General features: G+C 43.6%; 1 protein-coding gene across 4 annotated transcripts in view; it reads right to left on the bottom strand.

Annotated features, from left to right (window-relative positions):
• DLGAP4 (DLG associated protein 4) overlaps positions 1–20,621 on the bottom strand; it is a 343,252-nt gene that overhangs the window by 6,617 nt on the left and 316,014 nt on the right. For all 4 annotated transcript variants that reach the window (XM_048819748.2, XM_048819747.2, XM_048819749.2 and 1 more), the window contains 3 exons: positions 3,325–3,686; positions 1,368–1,459; positions 532–941 (listed from right to left, as the gene is read on the bottom strand). In XM_048819748.2, the coding sequence (XP_048675705.1) occupies positions 532–941; positions 1,368–1,459; positions 3,325–3,686 (864 nt within the window). The remainder of the gene's footprint in view (positions 1–531; positions 942–1,367; positions 1,460–3,324; positions 3,687–20,621) is intronic.

Below are 20,621 nucleotides of genomic sequence, written 5' to 3'. Positions count from 1 at the left end.
AAATGAAGAGTAAATGGGATGATGTAAGCCATCCCATACCTCCCAAACAACGGAGCAGTGATTTGTGTCTGAGTCACTCCTAGGGCAGTGCAGCTTCCCAGCCCTAGGTAAAGATCATGCCCACTGTAGCAATACCACCCACGTTTACTTTCCTAAGTAACCTCACTCTGTGCCTGCTCCGTGTGATTCTAGAATCAGACTAACACTTATCCCATCTAGTCCCTTCCTGGCCAGCACCACCCCTTTCCTTTGTCAGGGTGTTCCACATGCTAGCAAGTCTCAAAGTATGTCCGCTCTCGCAGGGTTTTTAGCCCCGCAGCCTGAGACAGCTGACCCAGCCCAGACGTGGGTTTTTTATCCCAGTGAAAACCTACCCTCACTGTCAGGAACATTCTCCAGTTACTCAGCTTCAGTTCTTGTTTTCTTAAATTTTATCCCACCACAAGTTTATCACGCCACTACAAATAAGTTTTCCCCATTCCAGTTACACCCCATGTTCCTCCCGAGTGCCATGCAGTTCTCAACACCCACCTTCTTCAGAGAGATTGTTCTCTTTGGTCTCCTGGTCCATCTGACGGCACCATCCTTCTAACCTTTCTGTTTCTGCCTGCAGCAGTTTCAGAAACCAGTACCCATCCCGCCTGCAGGCTCCTGGTTGTGTTGGTTCTGATGGTGAGTTGGAGGACGTCTCAAGCCAAGGGTCTGGAGGAGGGAGAGAGGAAGGCTCTAGGGCTGGGTCACTACTATCTCCATAGGAGAGATTTCTCTTGAACTGGGAGGGCTTGGCTGGTTGCCTGGTACTGGCATCAACGCTGACGGAGTTGTGGCGCGGGGGACAATCAGCAAGGCTTCTCTCCGACGATTTACAGCTTGAGTGATTCGGTTCCTGTGCATCGGAATCGGCGTCCTGTTTGGAGGACATACTGCGAGAATGGCTGTTTCTGCAGAAAGAGCAGGAGCAAGAGAATGAAGGGGAGCCCTCCAACTGGCTGGATTCACACACTGGTACACAATGCAACGGGTTTGTTTACGGTGCCTGCAGCTGAGCCTTGTTCCCCCTCAGCCCCACCGCCTTAAACACAAATACCCACACCGCACATGCAGACAGCCAAAATTATAAGGCTGCCTGCTTACTGCACTAGGCCATTCAGACGAAATGACTGACGTGCATCTCTAATTACATCTTGGGTTCGGTTTTTATTTCAAGTGCCCATTGATTTAGCTGTTTACATTACAGAGCAAGTACTTTTTTTTGATAAAAGTACGTGCTGCTGCTCAGCACAGTTAGTATTGAGACATGGGTCTCAGGTAATTGTCAAAGTGCAGTTTAAAGGGATAAAATAAAAGAGCCTGCGTCTTTCACTTACCGCCACTCGTCCTCTACCTGTACTCCGATGGACTGGAATTTGGTGGCTGGCGTAGGGGGCTCCTCCTTTGCCACCGGCTGAAGGTAGTCAACCTTATTAAACAAAAAACAAAAACAAACAAACAAAAACAAACAAAAACTTGCTGCTAGAATTCATGCTAGAACAAGAGAGTTGCAACCACACACACAGAGCATACAGATGCTGTAAACCAATTCAAAGGCTGTTTTAGGATGGATGGCACAATACTGCTAGCCTAAGGAGAAGTCACCAGTGCCCCAATCTGCTGAGGACATTGGAGTTTATCCCTAGCCCTGCAGTAATCAGACAGCCATTCTGGATCTGGCTTTATCAACTGCCACAATAGAAACACGTAGGCGAAGGGTTTTGGTGCCTCAGAGCAGCTGCATGTACAAGGCAGGCAGGCAGATGGCCGTTCTGAGGCTCAAGAGAGGGCAGCAGCCTGACTGTCAAAGCGGCATCCCTAGAACAGGGGCTCTCAAACTTTCTGAAGCCTAGTATCCTCTCATCAACTTTCCCTCTGCCCACCCAAGAACAACATGGAAGCCCTAAGGAGTTAGTTGCAGCCGTAGGTGAAACCCAGGTACTGGAGGTAGGGTAGGTCACAGCATGAGAACCTCAACCCGAGAATAGGGTCGGGGGGAGCAGGTCAAAACGGTCAGACTCTTTAAAAAGGGAATTCTTCCTCTACCCCTCTCCCGCACCATTGTTTGCTCCAACTCCCACTATTTCTGTGGGGAAGAATCAATATCAAAGTGACATTGGATGAAGTGAGCTGTTAGTCTCTAAGGTGCCACAAGTACTCCTTTTCTTTCTGCCAGCTAGATTTCAGCAGCAGAACAATTCACAACCCAATGTAAAGCCTCATGTTGAAGGTACAGTTTGCACTGCCGAACTTCCATGGCATTCAGAATGATTAACTGTGGACAAGATGGTAAGCAAGGACTAACTTGTTTGCTTTGGGTATGGCTTCAACACAGAAGAATTTAACCTGGTTATATCGAGATGCATATTACGTTGGATAAAGGGTTGTTTCTACAGGATGAAGAAAACTGGGAAGCCTGATGCTATAGAAGATGGGTTTTAAACTGCACTTTCAAACCCATAGTCACACCTGCCGAACCCACATGTTTTGCATTTAAACTAGCAAGTGGGAAGGTTACTACTTCAGCATGTCATAAGGTGATGTTCAGCAGGCGCTTGTGGATACAACAGATGAACATAAAGCTTAGCCACCTGCATTTGAAAGGTTGTCCACAAGCAAAAGGCAAATAGATTAGTAGTTTTTTTGTTTTTTTTTTAAATTTATTAAACTTCTCCAAAAGAAGCCCTTGCAGGACAAAGCTTGGATACACACTCTTCTCCCTGAGCAGTTTTCACTGGGCTATAAAGCTAGCAACTGGTTTTCATTAGTTTGTATTTTCTGTTTGCTTTCAGCAACAGAAGTTCTCAGAGAACCAACAGGGGTGAAGGAGCGGCACTCCCACAGGTAGACTGCATCAGATCCATGGTGCCATAATCATTACAGCCCCAAACATGCTTACAGTTCTGGAATAGAAGAGTTGGAATTTTAAATGAAGCTTGACAGTACTGACAGCATGCAGACTGACCTGAAAATACAGTCCATGGCGCACAAACTCTAGCATTTGTGCATATGTACTTTTGGCAAGAAGCCCCTTTAAAGAGCATTACCCATTTAACAGAGCTCCATTATTTTATGACATTTTTATTTTGTACTAAACACATTCCTGTTATAGCAACATTTTGTTGTATTTCACCTCTGAGTGCACTGGATGATTGTTCTACAAAATGGTTAATTTCTTTAGCTATTTGGGGGGGTTCAGCTGCATGTTTAGTTACAATACACATGCTAAACAGATAAGTTAAGAACATTTAAGAACATTCTCTGTTACACAACGGAGTACAAACTATTCCATACTTGTATTCCTATAGACGACAGCTTCCTTTTGGGGATATTCTCCACCTTAGGCTCTTCACTTGTCAGAGTTCCTTTGTCACTTTTCAAGGTTGCATTTTTCTGGGGTAACTCTGGAGCATCTCTGGCTGGAGTCACAAGGCTGCCTCTTGTCACACTGGGTGTTCTGGTACTGTCTAAGCTGTCTGAAGAATTACTCAGTCCCGACTGGCTGTTGACGTCGCTCTTGTGGTCCTGGCTATCCAGGTAGGTGTCCTGGGCTGATTCAGTGCTGCTCTGCACGGTGACAGAGATGAACGGCTTTGAGGTGGTCCGAGGTGGGACGGGGGGAGGTGTCTTTTTATATGCCACTAGGCATGATGAACCTGCAACAGCGGAGGTGGGAAGGAGCAAGAGAATGGAATTGAAGAGAACGGGACAGAGATACAGTGAAAGAAAAAGAAAAAGCAGGTCAATTATAATATTCAGGAGAAATCTCCAAGTAGAAATTTGAAGAAATGCAGAAACACCAATCTAATGCCAACAGCTTGCACTGAGTGACCCACACCAAAGCATTTAAAGGGGGGGGTGGGGGAGGGAAGCCAGCACTATCCTGCAATAAAGTTCAAGAGAAACAACATGATGTGAGAGAGGCGGGAAGGTGGAAACGTAGTAAAGAAGATCCTGCCAAACTGCTAGAGTGTTTGACAGGGAAAGGCCACCACAAAGCAGAAGTTCTGTGGAACCCTGATTTTTTTTTTTTTAAATCGTGTTTAATGTCTTGGTAAAGCCAAATCGCTCAGTTCTTTGTTCCCATCAGTTGACAAGTTTCTGTATCCGGACCAGGCTGGCGTTTGTTCCTATAAAAGGGAAAGAGGCCATAAGGGTTTCTTCCAGCAGGCAGTAGCTATAATGGTCACAAAGCACTTTACAAACCCTGAAGGGTTGGTTTTTAATCTTTAAAGGTATTTAGGTGCCTAAAGATGCAGAGATGCCAGGATTTTCAGAAGGGCCTATCTACGTATTTAGGTCCCTAAATACCTTTACAAGTCTGGCTCTGAGTGCACAGTACATTATTTGCCATGACTGATTTGAGAGTTGGAAACAGGTATCCAGCATCTTCCCCAGCATGCAGCTCAGTTCAGGGAACTGAAAGTCATCTTGGATTCACGAGGACAAAACACCACCATCCCACAACACACGCCAGTACAGTGGTTCGGAATAAAGAAGAGTCCTAGAAATAAATTAGTCAGTGGCCATCCACATGTCAGCATTCAGCAAATCTGACATAGTAAAAGACTTAAAACACAAGACACCCAGGAGATACTGTATGTCCCAGTCAGGCTTTGGTATGTCCAAACAAGAGATGTAGGTGTACACTACAACCGCTAGAAGAGAGCCGGAATCCTTGCAGAACCTCACACAGGAGGCAAGACTACTTTGCTGCTCTAACCATTTAGGAGCTTAGACTAGGATTCTGAAGCTGTTAGTAGCCTAGTGTAGACATAACTGTGTGCCTTAGGACGCCCCAAGGTTATAACTTGATCATTTTAACGTGTTAAAGGCACACAGTTATGTCCAAATTCAAATCAGGACAAGGCTTTTCATGTTAACAGTCTTCCTAATAGCATCTCTCGCGCACACCCCAGCTGTGACAGTAAAAATCTACTAGCAGTAGTAGGTGTGGGAATTTAACAATCGCTAAGAAACATTTTCCCAAGGCCGAGTACAAGAGGTCCAGCTTTCCACTTCTGCAAACCAGAAGTAACCATGTGCCCATCCTTCAGCCAGTTAGTTTATTCCCACTAAGTCACCCAAACTAAGTGCCGAATGGCACTGAAAGATAGCAACAGGACAATACCAGAGAATTAACCAGTGGGACAGAAATAGCCTAAATCAGCACTCACGCCTTTGCATGGTGGCACCCAGTAAAGATGGGCCAGTGGGCAGCCTTCGTTGTGGAGACTGGAGTAGCATGCAGTCAGTACAGGAGAACCTGCATGTTTTGTTTCAAGTGTTTTTAGATACCCTGCTGGAAGGGCAGATTTTATTCTCCAGTCACCTCCTTTAAATTCCTGGCAGTTTCTGTACACCGGGGTTCTCAAACTTCATTGCACCGTGATTCCCTTGTGACAACAACAATTACTACACCACCCAAGGAGTGGGGACCGAAGCCTGACCCCGCCTGAGCTCTACCACCTCAGGTGGGGCCAAAACCAAAGCCTGAGACCCAGGTGCTGGGTCTTAGGCTTTGGCTTCAGCCCCAGGTTTTGGGGCTCAGGCTTTGGCCCTAGGCCCCAGCAAGTCTAATGCCAGTCCTGGAGAACCCATTACAATGGGGTCCTAACCCACTTTGGGGTCCTGACCCACAGTTTGAGAACCATTGCTGTAGATGATTATGTGACAAACCATTATTTTGCTGTGACCAGGTCTACACTAGAAAAGTTTTGCCAACAATTCTATACTGGCAGAAGTTCCTGCATAGATGCAGCTTACACTGGCAAGGAAGTGCTTTCGCCTAAGTAGCTTACAAGTGAAATAAGCTATACCCACAGAAGTTCTTTTATGCTGCTATAAACTGTGCCTATGCTACGACTTCTTCTGGTATAGAAATATTGTAAGAGAAGTTACACCCCTAACAAATATGGCTATACTGACAAAAGTTTCTAATGCAGACCTGGCCTAAGTCTGGGACAAGCAGAAGCCATCCTGCCGGGCTTTTCCCACCCAGCCTGACAGTAATACTACTATAACCCCTTTCCTAAATACCTGGGTCTCTCCCATGCAGACTCTTCATCCTTCTGGAGCTAGATACAACACTAGTAATACTATTAAAAAAGTTGCTTAAGTTTAACCAGGTACTTTAACTTAGATGAGGTCATCTGCTATCGTAACAGTGGGGTCCTATGACATAGCCTGGATTACAGCAACATTACAATGAGTAGCTCCTGTTTTACTGCTGGGCTGTAAACGTATCCAAAGAGTACTGATCATTTTCTGGCTGCTGTTTCAGCCTACCATGCTTCAGTGTGATTGGGACAGTAAATCAATTACTAGCCTACTGATGTTAATCCTTACTTGTAAGCAAAACAAAAGAGGGTGTTGGACTTCTGCAAACCAGTCACTATTTGTGTACAGAACAGGAACATGCAGGGGAGGGAAACCTGCACTGGGAAAACATTTTATTTGGGGTTATCAAAGTAGACAAACATGAGGCCCAGTAGTCCAGCTTCCACAGGCTGCAAGGACACTGTTTTGGGTGCCCTGTAGATTCATTTTGAAGGTTGGTATTTCCTCTCAATCTTGTTCCCAGTGATCACCAAAGGAACTGGTCTTGATGTGTGGGACAGTGAATGCAAGACTTCACAGGGAAAGGAAGTCTATAGAAAGTGAGTAGGAAGATACTCAGAATGCGGACATCAATGGAGAATAAGTAATGCTATAAAGAGGTTGTGAATTCAATAGTAAAAGCAGAACAAACAACTGGAAATGAATCAGGGAGTCAAGGGCAACAGAGGATATTCAGGGAAACAATACGATTAAAAGTTAAACATACTCAAGTACTTTGCAGAACCTTAGAACAAGCACTTCCCACCCCTGCAGCAAACGGAGCAAAATCTATGTTGTCAAGCAGAGGCTAAAAGAAAGTAAACTGCAAAGTAAATAGTTAGATCTTAGTCTCTAAGCCAGCATCTTTCCCTCCCTCAATTTATGCTAAATTAAACTACAGCAATTTTAGTCAAGTAAATTTCATAGCTCTGATATTCAGCAACATTTAGAAGACACTGGAGAGCATTTTTTGGAATGGTTAAGTAATTTCACAAATCAAAACAAAGGTGGTGCTTGGTCACTTGCAGAAACATGCCCACTTCATCATGCTTCAAGAAGCGTTTCATGTCAACTGGTTAACGGGCCCATCCCAGAAAGGGTGGCTCAATTCTGAACAAGACAATGCCAGTGGGATCCCCTCCCCACTGCAGACATTCCCCTCCTCCCTCTTCTCCCCCTCCCTGCACACCCTCATCCAGCAAAGTTGTTTCAGCTGCTGCCAGCTCTCCACCCAAAAATGAGCTCACTGCTGTTATATCATCTCAATCTAGCTAGAGCGGAGCATTTACAAAGGAAGAGGACTTACCATCTTTTGGCTGTGTGCGTATAGTGCCTAGCACAACAGCTCTCTGGTGGGAGCCTCTAGGCGCTATGGCAGCACAAATATGAAATGATTTTAAATTGCAGATTGTTTTGCAGCGATAACATAACACTGCGGAACTGTTTACAGGCCAAGTTAATTTCTGTCAGGGAGATGCTGGGTCTGGGGCAAACTGCAAGATAGGACAGTGTAACTAGGACTGGGAATCATGATGCTTAAAGGGTCCTCATCAGCTCTCTGCACTGCTGGCAGAATGTATTAGTTTAAAAAACTAAGAACAGTCCCAGGCAAAGAGCAAGAACAGTGATGAAAATGTTTCTACAGCAAGATTTCTGGTTTGCAGCATTGTAATCTTCCCATTCAAAGGTATTTTTTGCTTTTGAGTCCTAGCTAAACAAGTTACTAAAATTCGTAGGCTAGGTCTACACTACAGCCTATGCCGGCATAAATGTCGCTAAGGGGTGTGAATTAACCACCCCCGTGCGACATAAATTACACCAACGTAAGTGCTCGTGTGCACAGTGCTATGTTGGCAGGAGAGCTTCTCCCACCAACACAACTTCTGCGACTCATGGAGGTGGGTTTTTTATGCTTATGGGAGAGCTCTCTCCCATCAACAGAGAGGGTCTTCACCAGATGTGGTGCAGCTGAGCTGCAGTGCTGTACATATACACATGGCCTTGGCCACGCTGTAGTTAACAATTGATTGGCGGAAGGGGGTCTTTGGGCTTTTATAGCTTTCCTGACAGAGCTATTTTTAGAATGAAAAACACTCAGAAGTTAACATCTTCTATTTGAATTCATCTGCTGTTTCCAGCCAGTCTTGGCCAATATCTACTGGCTCACCCTCAGCCAATTTTAGTTTTTGCCTTTAAGATTCTGAACACAGTCTATGCCTAACCTTTATCATTTTCTCAATTCCTAAGGGACAGCATGCTGATTGCTTGTTAAAGGCTAAAGTGCATGAGCTTTTAAAAAAAATATCCAACACCACCTAACCAATATTTTCAGAGGTCCTTATTCTTCACAGCACCATTCCATGACTTGCCTGCAACATGCCTTTGTTCAAGGCTAAGCTGCCAGGATCACAACCAGTGTTTTATTTTCTATTTAAATAGATCTAAACTGCTGCTGCTGTAAAGAACATAATAGGCACCGCAGGATGTTAGCTTTGTTGTTCCTGTTTACAGAGCCAGCACAGTCACAGTGGATCACCTGCCCATTTCTCAGTGACCTCCAGGGACAATGGCCATTACTCGGAGTTTTAATTTTTTATTATTTGATTCTTTTAAGAGCACCAAACCCATAATTTGTAAGGTAATACAAAGACTTTCCATGAGTGATTTGTCACTTGGTTTCTTTTCTGCTGTATGCATCCCCCCCATTCAACTCACAAACATCTGAAGGAAACAAAAAAAAACAAACAAACATACATCTAATTTCCTGGTGCACAGAGGCCCATCCACTTCCCCTGCCACACAGAACCTGCATGGGAGAAGTAGGTGGGGCTGCACAGAAGGGCCAAGGTCAGGAGGGGGCCAGTACTCATGGGGTGCAGCATGGTTCGCTTCTCCTGCATGGGGTGGGGTGGGGAGGAAGTGAGACAGGTAGGGTCTCAGCTGTGGAGACACCCTACCATGGCAGGGAGTGGAAGGCTCTCATCTCCTACATGGTGACTACCCAGCCCCCCGGGGGTACTGGGCACCCCTCCTCACCACGGTCACCGAAGGACAATGGGAGAGGCATGTGCATGGGACATGGATCTCCAAAGGGGGACAAGCAAAAAAAGGTTGGGAACCTCTGCACTAGCACAGTGCTTCAAGGTTTAAGTTGCAATAAACCAGATGTGAATTTAAAACGGGCTGCGCCCTACCTGCCTCTCCCCCCACCAAAAAGCTACAGCAAAAAAAAAATTTATTTCCAATGAAAATTCTGAACATTCCATGGTTAGGGTTTGCAGCAGCAACCCCGCCCGCCCCCCCGTGGTCAGTGGTACTAGGTTTGAATCCCCTGCCCCTCATGGCTGTGGAGACGGATTTGAATACGTGAATCATAGCACCTACCTGAATCTACATACAGATTTGAAAGAACTGCTTTAATACATGGCTTCTCGGATTAGGGGGTCAAAGTCCCTAGGGCTCCTGAAACCTACAGGTAATAGGGGAGAAGGGTATAACCACTCTATCCTTTGTGTCTTGCTTAAATGAGAGAGTGGTCACTGTGCCCATTCACCTGCAGCAGTGCGTAATGCCATGCTATATTGTATTTTATAAGCACCGTGCATCCTGAAGGATTGAAGATACATTTATAGTGCATCCCTGACATGAAGCCAGCGCTGTTGGTGGATGATGGCAACAAACTGGCACAGATCAAGGCACAACAGCACGTGCGAGGGAATTTTGGACTTGGAATTTGTAAAGAAGTTAAACGCGCTGTTTTGTTACGTGAGAATATACAAGTCTAGTCACTGAAGCATATTTATATAAACAGTTACACAGAGTTTGTCTAGCTTTTATATAGTGGTTTTCATCTCTAGCTCTCAATGTGCTTTACTAAATAGACAAGTATCATTCTCATTTTACAGAGAAAAAAAAACTCAGGCAGATTTAAGCGATTTGTCCAAGGTTACCCAGTAAGCCACTGCCAAAACTAAGAACTGACCCAGACTTATGGGTCTCAGTCCAGTGCCAGCCACTGTATCATATATATTCGCAGCAGGTATGAAGAGACATCTAAGTATCTCCCATTAGCAGATTCGTTTTTTGTTTGTTTTTTTTTAAATAAAAACTGTCTGGGAGCAAGTTTAGTGTATCTATATTTGTGTGTGGAATGTGTGATGTGCTAAACTTCCTTAGAAATATAACAGAAGTCTGCCACCAAGTCTGCATTGCAAAGATTTTCTACAGTATACGCAGTCAGCCACTCACAGTAGCTTCATCATGCATGTAACCTGCCTCCCTACAGTTGTCTCAGCCTTTACTTGCTGTATCTGCTTGTTTCCTGTTAATTACATGCGGATGATTCAGATCTAGCCTTGCTTGCAAGTCAAATTACAGACTGCACTCCAAGTACTGCTGATTAACAATCTACCTCACAGGGAGCTGAAAGAAGGGAGAAATATATACACAGCTGAAGCCTGTGAGAAAGTCTAGCACTCCTGCTATAGTGTGAACACACTGGGGCTAGAAGAAAAGGAGTACTTGTGGCACCTTAGAGACTAACAAATTTATTTGAGCATAAGCTTTCGTGAGCTACAGCTCACTTCATTGGATGCATTCAGTGGAAAAATACAGTGGGGAGATTTATATACATAGAGAACATGAAACAATGGGTACCCATATGCTGAAATAAATTGGTTAGTCTCTAAGGTGCCACAAGTACTCCATTTCTTTTTGCGAATACAGACTAACATGGCTGCTACTCTGAAAACTGGGGCTAGAGGCACCCTTAATCTTCTGGCTTTCACCATAAATTTCCAGTACACCAGTGGCACTTGGCTAAGTAGTTGTGCAGAATGAGTTTTAAATTCTGCATCTCTTCCCACTTATGTTTGTTCTAACCATTTATTGATCTTCAATACAGTGACTTTGACATTAAATGGGGGGAGGCCAAAGGAACCAGTGATTGAACAACTGAAATTCACAGACCTTTCAAATGTGAGATATGATTTATTTATTTATTACCCAAGACCCCACCTATCACCTCATTCTTGCGACATATGGATGTCAACAAGGTACCTGGGATTCCCCCACCTTACTACACTCTGGGCAGAACTTACTCTCATATACAAAGTTTCAGAGTAGCAGCCGTGTTAGTCTGTATCTGCAAAAAGAAAAGGAGGACTTGTGGCACCTTAGAGACCAACAAATTTATTTGAGCATAAGCTTTCGTGAGCTACAGCTCACTTCACTGGATGTATTCTTATGTACAAGTGATCAATGGCCAGAAGGAGATGGCCCTTCCAATTCTCTGTGACTAGCACTGTAAAATTGTTTCCTCCCCCTCACTGGTACAGCCTCTACTGAGGAAGATGATACATTCTTGCTTCTAAAACAGATGCAAATGAGATGTGGAGCTGGTGTGATTTTTGTCTTTATATGGGCAAAACTGAGACTGTTTGTATATGTTCTTACAAGCCTAGCTAAGATCAAAGATGAAATATTAATCAGCATGTCACTCTAGGCACCACAACTCCCAATTAGAGGTGACAGCAACTCCAGAGAGCAACACGGTAACAGTAAAAGAAAGTGTAGCTAAAGAGTCAACAAGCAGAGCGGGAGAAAAGAAAAAAAACAAACCCAAACACAAAAAACAAGTCCACCCAAACCAAAGAGAGATTATTAGAGAAGCAGCCTTCCTCCTCCTCCCATCCCTATCTCTTCACATATATAAACTGAAGGTCAGGCTCAAAACAATTCCAAGCAGCAGATGTTACTAAAAGCAACTATGCAAGACACCCAAAGTCCATTTCTTCAAATCCCATTTATTCATTTCCTTGAATTAAATAACTATGGAGAGTGGCTATTTCCACCTTAATAAGATCAGCAACATTATCCCACCTCCTAAGAGGAGTGCATTAAAAAGGGAGGGGCCCAGCTGTCATTTATTTGTAATCTCTCCTCTCACAGACACACAGCACAGTGGGTTTAATTTCCTCTGGGTACACCCACAATAATTACATCAGCCTACAATGTCTTGACCTACATTCTCTGTTGCCAGGGCCTGTATTAGGTTTCTTCTCTGTTACCAACTACCTTGCTTTTCTTTGTAAAGAAGGACATCACTTTCCTCAGCCTTCAATGGAAGAAAAAGAAGAGTGGTTGCCATATATAGGGCCCCATAAACTACACCATGAAGGGAATGTCAGGGGGACAGGCCAAGAAGCTAGCCTAACCTGAATATTATAGAGCTCTGTCATTCCCTCTCCAATATTTTAAGTAGTTAGCACATTTCCTATATGAATATAACAAACCTTTCTAAAACAAGAGCTGCAATACACATAAAAATCTCAGCTTCCCAGCTGGGTAACAGCTCACCAGTGCATGGTGTTAAAACTTATGACACAATAGGTGCGTGTTACATATAGGTTTCCATTCTGCCTGCACCAGTTTTGTAAGTGTCAATACCCTGTCCTAGGTCAAACAGGAAAGCAGATCAGAGGGATAGTGTTTAGGGATCCACCAGCCTGTGACCAATCTGAGTGACTTTATGCAAACACAGCTGTCTCTACCCGTATCACTTACACCACTGTTTCATACTATATAAACCCAAGAATGTGCTCTCTCTGGAGGGGGACTGGCCCTGTATTATTTGTTTGTACAGCACCTAATACAAGGGGCCTAATCCCCCATCTGGGATCCTTGGGCACTGTTGCAATAGAAATAATAGTGTACACACACACACACACACACACATATAAAATAAACCAAAGCTACTCCAAGTTTACATTTGCCAACCCTGATAGTGTCCTTTTCAAAGGAGAGGACATAGCCCCAGTAAGAGGTTTTCAACAAAAAGTGAAATGTTTTCTTAGAAGTCCAGGAACAAACATAAGGCTGCTCTGAAGGTTGTAAACCCCTCTATTTTCATACTATACCATACAGCTTTCATTCAGGAGGACCCCAATGTAATTCCCAAAAAACAGAAGTCATCTAATCCATGACTGTATGCAGCCACCTATATGAAATACAGTAGTAGCACACAGCAACTATACACAGAGGTTAAAAAAACATTGTATATAAGCAAAACTAAAGATGTGAGGATGGAGAAAGAGCAAAGTCTCTCCCTCCTCCCCCCAAAGAGTGCCATGGGACCCTCTTGTAAGGACTTAACAGAAGAAACACTCAATTCTTCCTATACTACAGCAAAGCATATACAATTCTCTGAAAAAGAGCACCTTAAAGATTCAAAAACATGTTTTGCAGATGCCCTAGGTTCTCAAGGATGTTCCCAATTTGCCATCATGATTTAAGGGTATTTGATGTGTAACATCTTGTAAGGGAACAAGCATTTATGTTACTTTCTCTGCAAGAGATTTGTGCTGGGTTTCTGGCATTCACTAATGCCCCCCTAGCTCAGAAGTCTTCCTACCCCACAAGGGCCCGAGCTCTACAAGAACATTTCCCACCTGGTTAAAAAAAGGTTTTTTTTTTTAAAAAAAAATCAGAACATTTCTAAGAAAATCCAGTATCCAGACATGTGCTTTTAACTGTTAGACACCCACAAACGTCAAGGATTTAAAGGAGTGAAGTGTCAGATCATACCACCCATGAGAGCTTCAATTTAAAATATGCTATCCCACACTGCAGGGATTCACACCAATATGTTCATCTCTTTTCAGATGGAATCACAATTTTCTTTGGCAGGGCTGACGAGTGCCCCGTATGTGAAATCTTAGGAGAAACACTGAGGAATGAGATACATACTTAAGTTAGCTAGCCACAGCCACTCCCAGGCCCATCTGCAGTAACTATTACTGGAACTTCTAGTGGCATTTTAAGTCTGATATTTTCAGTTCCTAACCATCCTTCCAAAAGTAGTTTTCAGTGCAGACTTTAAAGCAAGCTGGGGCAGAGGGATGTAATTCAACTCTCTACCCTAAAGTTAGGCTTAGTAGAATTTGATTTTTAATATTATATAATATTATATATATTTGACAGACATTGATGTTTATTTTAGGCTTTTTTTCCATTTTTAGAGATTTAAATTTTCACAGTTATAGGAAATTATGGGGGGAGGATTCAGACAATTTAATGACAGTAGGTACTGATTTAAAAAAAGTTAACGTTTTATAACAGTGAAAACACTAATTGTCAACATCACATGTCAAAATATACAGAGTGATCATCCTTTAATCAAACTCTAATAAGTTCTCAAGCAGCATTTTCCTTACTTTGCCTATCTACATTTCAATGGTCATATTTTTTCAGTGGTTTGTGTGTACGGTTAAACAGACATTTACCAACATTTACTGATAAAAAAATCTAATACTTCAAAGCCTACCTAAAGGTAACTTTTAGACATGAATCTTCATTTTGGGAAACAGACAGGGCTCTAATTCAGCTGGCATGCGGCAGTACGGCATATTGGCACCTCTCAAGCAGCTACCTTATTCTTCAGAATCTCAGCTTTCATTAAAAAAAATTACGTCTCTAGAAGTTTCAGTTGGAGAAAATCTTAATTGTGAACCAAACAACTGATTCAGCGATGCCTACGCACAGAAGTCTGTAGGAAGCCTGGAATGATATAGTAGAGATGCGATCTAATGTATTAAAAATTGTGAAGTGCTCAGATGCTGTGGTAATGGAACCAGGCAGGTACCTGAAAGTGATAGTACTGCCCCTTTCATCTCAACGAGCTGCTCCATTTTTATTACCTGGTATCAGAATCAGGTGTCCACATTGTTAATTTCATTCCTCAAGCAGAAAGCATGGTGGGTCACAGATCTGCACATTTTACTGGGAATGACTCTTTTTGGTACCGTGGCATTTAGGAGAGACACCACTAGCATCCCCACAGTAAAAGAGGAAGACCCAGGCTCAACTAGCCTAGCAGCGCCTAAAAGCACACTGAAGCTCCACTGGAGGGGAAGATAGAGCGGCATGATCATATTTTAAACACTTGCACAATTTGAGAACTCACATGGGTGGAATTTGAAAGAGTACCGTACTGCTGTCCCCAATGTGACCCCTGTATGCCTGTTAAAAAATGCTTCACAGACTAGAATCCCCTGGAGCTATGGTCAATAAGCGTACCAGACACACAGTAACCACTGCCAGAAAAATGTTAGCACGGTCCTCTGCCCACAGCAGGTTTTCCAAATTGTAAAAGGTTTGCAGTGTCAAAAGTTCAGCTTGCCCCTAAAGCTAAACTTAAGTGTGCCAACAACTGGATAGTTTGCAGAGGAGGATGGGGAGAGAGGAAAAAAGCAAGGAAGTGAGAGAGTTGAGGGAACCAATTAAAGAAGGACAGCCGTCCTTTAAAAACAGCATCGTCCACGTGACAGAATTAATTCCCTCATTCTAAGGCTGTGCACGGTTTGTTTACTACACAGTTTCTGCTTTACAGACACAACATGAGAGTTTATGCTAATATCTAACTCCCCCCACCCCTTACACACACACACCAAAGTGATGCTTTCATTCAGAGCAGTGATGAGCTGGCTCTGTCCCAGCCATGAGTCACCCCTGTCACAGAAGGAGGAAGTGATTTATTTGGCTGCCTTGACAGAGGAAGGATGCTGACAAAGGGACCAAGGAGTGTGGACCACTTAGCTAGAAGCCATTAGCACTCATGGGGAACCATACATTGCACCTTGAGTGTTATCCAGATAGACATATTACTGTAGTTTGTTTCACTCTTCAATATTTGTAGTAGTTCACTTGTCTACACGTTTTGGGAAATCTCTTGCTGTTGCAGCTCCAATGACCCCATCACAAATCATCAGCCAGGAATGAACCTAGGGACTTTTAGCACTGAAGTCACAGACCACTATAACCAGACTTAAAGCCATGGTTACACTTGGAGCGCTTTGTCTGGACAGGGACACCATGTGCTATACCAGCAAAGAACTCCTAGTATGGACAACTTACATCAGCAAAACTGTTCTTCCCTGCAAGCAAAATAAGGTACACCAGAAAAAGTGCTGTTTGATCAATAGAGCTATATCTACACTAGGGGCTTTTGCCAATACAGCTCTGTTGGTCAGGGATCACACCTCTTCATACCCAGGACAGATAGATGTTTGTACTGTAGACAGAATCTAAAGAAGTAACTATTGGCTGGCATCAGTAGACAACTTATCTGGGGACTAGCTAGGGCTGGATTAACCTTTTTTAGCCCCCCCCCACCCCCTGAGGCCCCACCCCTGCATGACCTCTTCCCCCCTGCCTGCCGCTCGCTCCTCTCCCCCATGCGAGTGGTGGGCGGGGCCTCGAGGGGAAGAGGAGCAAGCGACAGGTGGGAACTTGGAGTGGGGCTCAAGTGGAGCAGGGCCACGGTCTGGGTGCTGGAGTCCCCTCTAAGCATGGGCCCGGCGCAACTGTAAACCCAGAATTGGGACTAGCCACTAGACTGGGGTGGGGGAGACACACTTGGAACATGGCCAGTTCTACATTTATAAATCAGATCAACTAAACTACATCACACAGGGCTGTGAAAAAGTCTGTGTCCTGTACACCATACTGAAGCTGACCTAAGCCCTTGTGTAGGCACGGCTAGATTGACAGAAGCTACCGCCTCTTGGAGATCTGGATTAACTACATTGAATGGAAACCCCCCTTGACTGACATAGGAAGCGTCTACTTTACGGCACTACACTGATACAGCTATAGTGTAGTGTAGACATACCCCATGACAGTAGCCAACATGGAAGTACAAGTATATAGACCTCAGCAAGTTTCCAGCACTGACAGTGCCATGCTACCCAAACATCTCTTAAGAGAGACCAGTGATGGGTTGACATGAGTGTTCCTATCATTGCACCACAGGTGGGAGCAACAGTGAGAAAGTTGTATGCATTATATCATGTTGACAAAGGTACAGATATTGCAGAACAACTCCACTTCGCAGCCCGCTAGTCTAAAGGTGACTATGCAAATTCCAGTCCCATTCACACCACCACTTTGCCCTCTCACTTTCAAATATGCTTCACAGCAATTTAAAAATATGCCTTCCCTAAAAATATAGGGGCTCTGCAATAAAAAAATCCTTCCCAAAGCAGTCCACTGGGCTGCTCTTTTGTCCAGTGACATATACCAGGAGTCTTTCACCACCACAAAGGCCTTGTACGCACTGAGGACTGTAAGAGTTCTCAGCATTGCTACACTACTGATGTGCACATCAATGAGCGCACTAGTTTTAAAGTGTCTGACAGCATTTTTTACTGCCATGTCATCAGATGTGCTCTGAGCAGTGTTAAATGACGGATGCAAAAGAGCTGGAGGCCAGCCTATGTGAGCATTCAACTTCTGTGGAACTAAAGCTTTTGAACCTTTTTTGGTTGTGAAAGCTTTTAAAGAAATTTGGAAGGTTAGTTTATAGTCCAAGTATAAACTGATGCACTGTCATTTTAAGCTTGCAGATAGTTTTCTCCAAGGAACAGCAGGAATTGTAAGTTTCCCTGCTGCTGCCCAGAACTGGTCTTTTGGCTTTATCACTAGTTATTAGGCAAATGTTAACTTTCACTGACCAAAGCAAGATCACAAGAAGAAAAGTATAATCCCCCTGTTACTCCATTTCCCGTACAAAAAATCCCAAACCAACCCCCTTCCTCCCCCTGACATACACACAGAGGGATTAGCTGGGCAGAATTATGTCACTAGATAAATTTCTTCCTTACCCATGCCAGTGCTTTAAGTCAGTGGTTCTCAATCAGGGGTACGTGTACCCATGGGGTATGCAGAGGTCCTCCAGATCAACTCATCCAGATATTTGCCTAGTTTTACAACAGGCTATATAAAAAGCTCTAGCGAAGTCAGAACAAACGAAAATTTCATACAATGACTTGTTTATGCTATTCAGCGGTTCTCAAACTGTGATCATTTTAATGGGGTTGCCAGGACCAGTGTTAGACTTGCTGGGGCCCAGGGCAGAAAGCCAAAGCCTGAGCCTTGCTGTGTGGGGCTGAAGCTAAAATCAGAGTTTTTAAGTGAAGTGAAATGTGGGATATGAAGGCAAATCACACTTCTGAAAGGTTGAGAGTCACTGCTCTAAATATGGAATTGAAGACCTCACAATTTTATATCCTGCAACATAATCGAAGACAAACACTTGACATTCTTTATGCATTTAATTTTCAAAACACTTACTAAAACTAGCCAGTTAATTGTGTTTACTCCATGCTAATCATTTCAAGACTATCTTGCAGCAGCAGTTCCACCAGTTAGTTATGTGTTGCATAAAAATGCATTGCCTTCTGTTGTTTTAAAATTTGCTGCCTTTTAGTTTCATGTAATGCCCTCTTATTCTTATATTACGGGATGGGATGAGGAGCACTCAACAGACCTTTGCTTTACTGCTTATTATTTTAACACTGAAAAGGGAATAAGGAGGACAGAAGATCCACACAAAGTAAATAATCCCCATTCAAGAAATGCAAGGAGGCTGAAGACCATTGGTAAATTCCAATACAGAGAAGGTCCGGCTTAGGTTAAATTAATGGTGCCCAAACTTTTCTTGTGGTCTCCCCACCCTCCAGTAATGGAATCTGTCTGCACCTCCCCTCCAAGGGGAGGTACTGCACAGCCAAGCCTTCCTCAGCAGTGGAGCTTGGCCTGGGGTCGGAGCTGGGGGCCAGGCTGGGAGCAGAGTGGGCTGGGTGGAGCTCCCTCCTCCCCCTGTTGGGAGCTGGCCTGGGCCCCACTGCACCGAACATTCCTCTGTGCCCCCCTGGGGAGGGTGTGTCCCACAGTTTGGGAACCACTGGGTTAAACAAAGTGACACAGAGGAAAACTGAATTTAGTTTGAAATGTATTAATTCTGTGTAAACTACTAAAGACAGGCAGACAGCGCTCACTTTTTTAATTTGCTGGTCTCTTGAGGAGAGAAAGAAAGTCATTCCCCATAAAACTTTTTCACATACAGGTGGATGAGGTTTTTTTTATTTAGAGGTTCAATTATACAAAGATGACTGGGAACACGATTGCTAGACACCAAGGCACAGATGCAACACAATGAAAATCTAGGCTCTGACATCTAAGGAGAGAGCACTTCTCTTGCAAAGGTCCCTCTTCCTCATGTCAGTGGTTGTCCTTCAGCCCACCACTCGCTCAAGACCTTCTGTTCTGTAGCTTTCTTCCCACGGCCCCAGAAGCTTAAGGGAGAGTCCCAATTCTTGCACAGGAAAACATGTTTACACTAGCTCAGTCAGTCAGTCAAGCCTTAGCAACTGTGGGAAGTTTCTGAAAAACTGCGAAGTTGCAAAGACTACACTGGTTCAGTTCCACCAATATTTTGAATCTTTGGGACCTCTAGTGTAGATGGGTTACCATTACTTTAAGCCTAAAATTTAACAGCGCTTGGAGCAGATCTACCTGACAATGCTAAAAAGGCTTGTCAACACAAGGCTCTCAGTGTTATCAGCAGTGGAGCTGAATCAGTGTTAGCAATGGTAGGAAATTTTGTGCAACTGTTTCCCTAGAGTATGCATGGCTTTGTGGAATTGTCTCCATTTGCTGAGAGAACAGAAAATAATTTGGGAAAGCCTGTAATTCTCCAAGCCACTTTAAATAAGTGATCCATCTAAGTTTCTGTTAAACTTTCTGGAAAGAGGCATATAAGGAAAAAGATGAAGAAATTTCTTCTCTTTGCTTATTCAGCACTGAGGTTCCCTACCCACTATTCCACAAGTATATCCCAGTTCTACCCTTACAGGTAACCTTCCTCTAGACTCTGCCATTTGCTCACAGGTTGCAATTGCAGCTGCTGCGTTTATAGATGGGACCATTCAATAATGTCAATATGACACATCAGCTACCAAAAGATATTGCAGAACTACTGCCAGAAAACTATGCCAACAGTTCTCCACACCCATATGACTTTAAATTCTTCATAAGCTAAAAATCCAAACCACACCCAGTAACAGAGAGAACATGTGTGTCAGCAAACAATATGAAGGAAAACAATGCAACAGAACCTCTCCACAAGCGAAAAAGGGAAATTCAGCATGTGGAGAACCCCTGCTCTCACCCACCCAATTAAAAAACCCCAAACATTAGTCAAGGCTGTCTGCCTAACAGCAAATGTCCAACTGAACAATCAATGCCCAAAATTTAGGTTTTGCAAGGTTTTTACCGTTCATAAAAGTTTTATGTTTTTGTTTATATTGAAGCCATTTCCCCCATTAAGTGTTTGCAACCCAAGACATGGCAGCATTATACTAGTGCAGAAGAAGCAGCAGAAGCTGACTAGGATTACTACTGTCAGCTTTGGGCAAAGAAGATAAGTGAGTAGAAAAGCAAATAAAATTAGTAGAAAAGAAAAACTTATAATTAAAAAAAAACCACTTTAACAAGCTAGCATGTTAGTTACAAAGGATATAAATAAAACAAAGGGACAACTGCTCACTAGACTGTAGAAACCTACATGATAACCAAAACGCACAACAAACAGAGTTCCCAACTTGCCTGACACACTAGTTCTGACAATTTTTAGGCCTTGAAACTCACGCACT

The sequence above is a fragment of the Caretta caretta genome, chromosome 13 (genome assembly GCF_965140235.1).
Source record: "Caretta caretta isolate rCarCar2 chromosome 13, rCarCar1.hap1, whole genome shotgun sequence".
Taxonomy (NCBI): domain Eukaryota; kingdom Metazoa; phylum Chordata; order Testudines; family Cheloniidae; genus Caretta; species Caretta caretta.
This window is presented reverse-complemented; position numbering and strand designations above follow the sequence as displayed.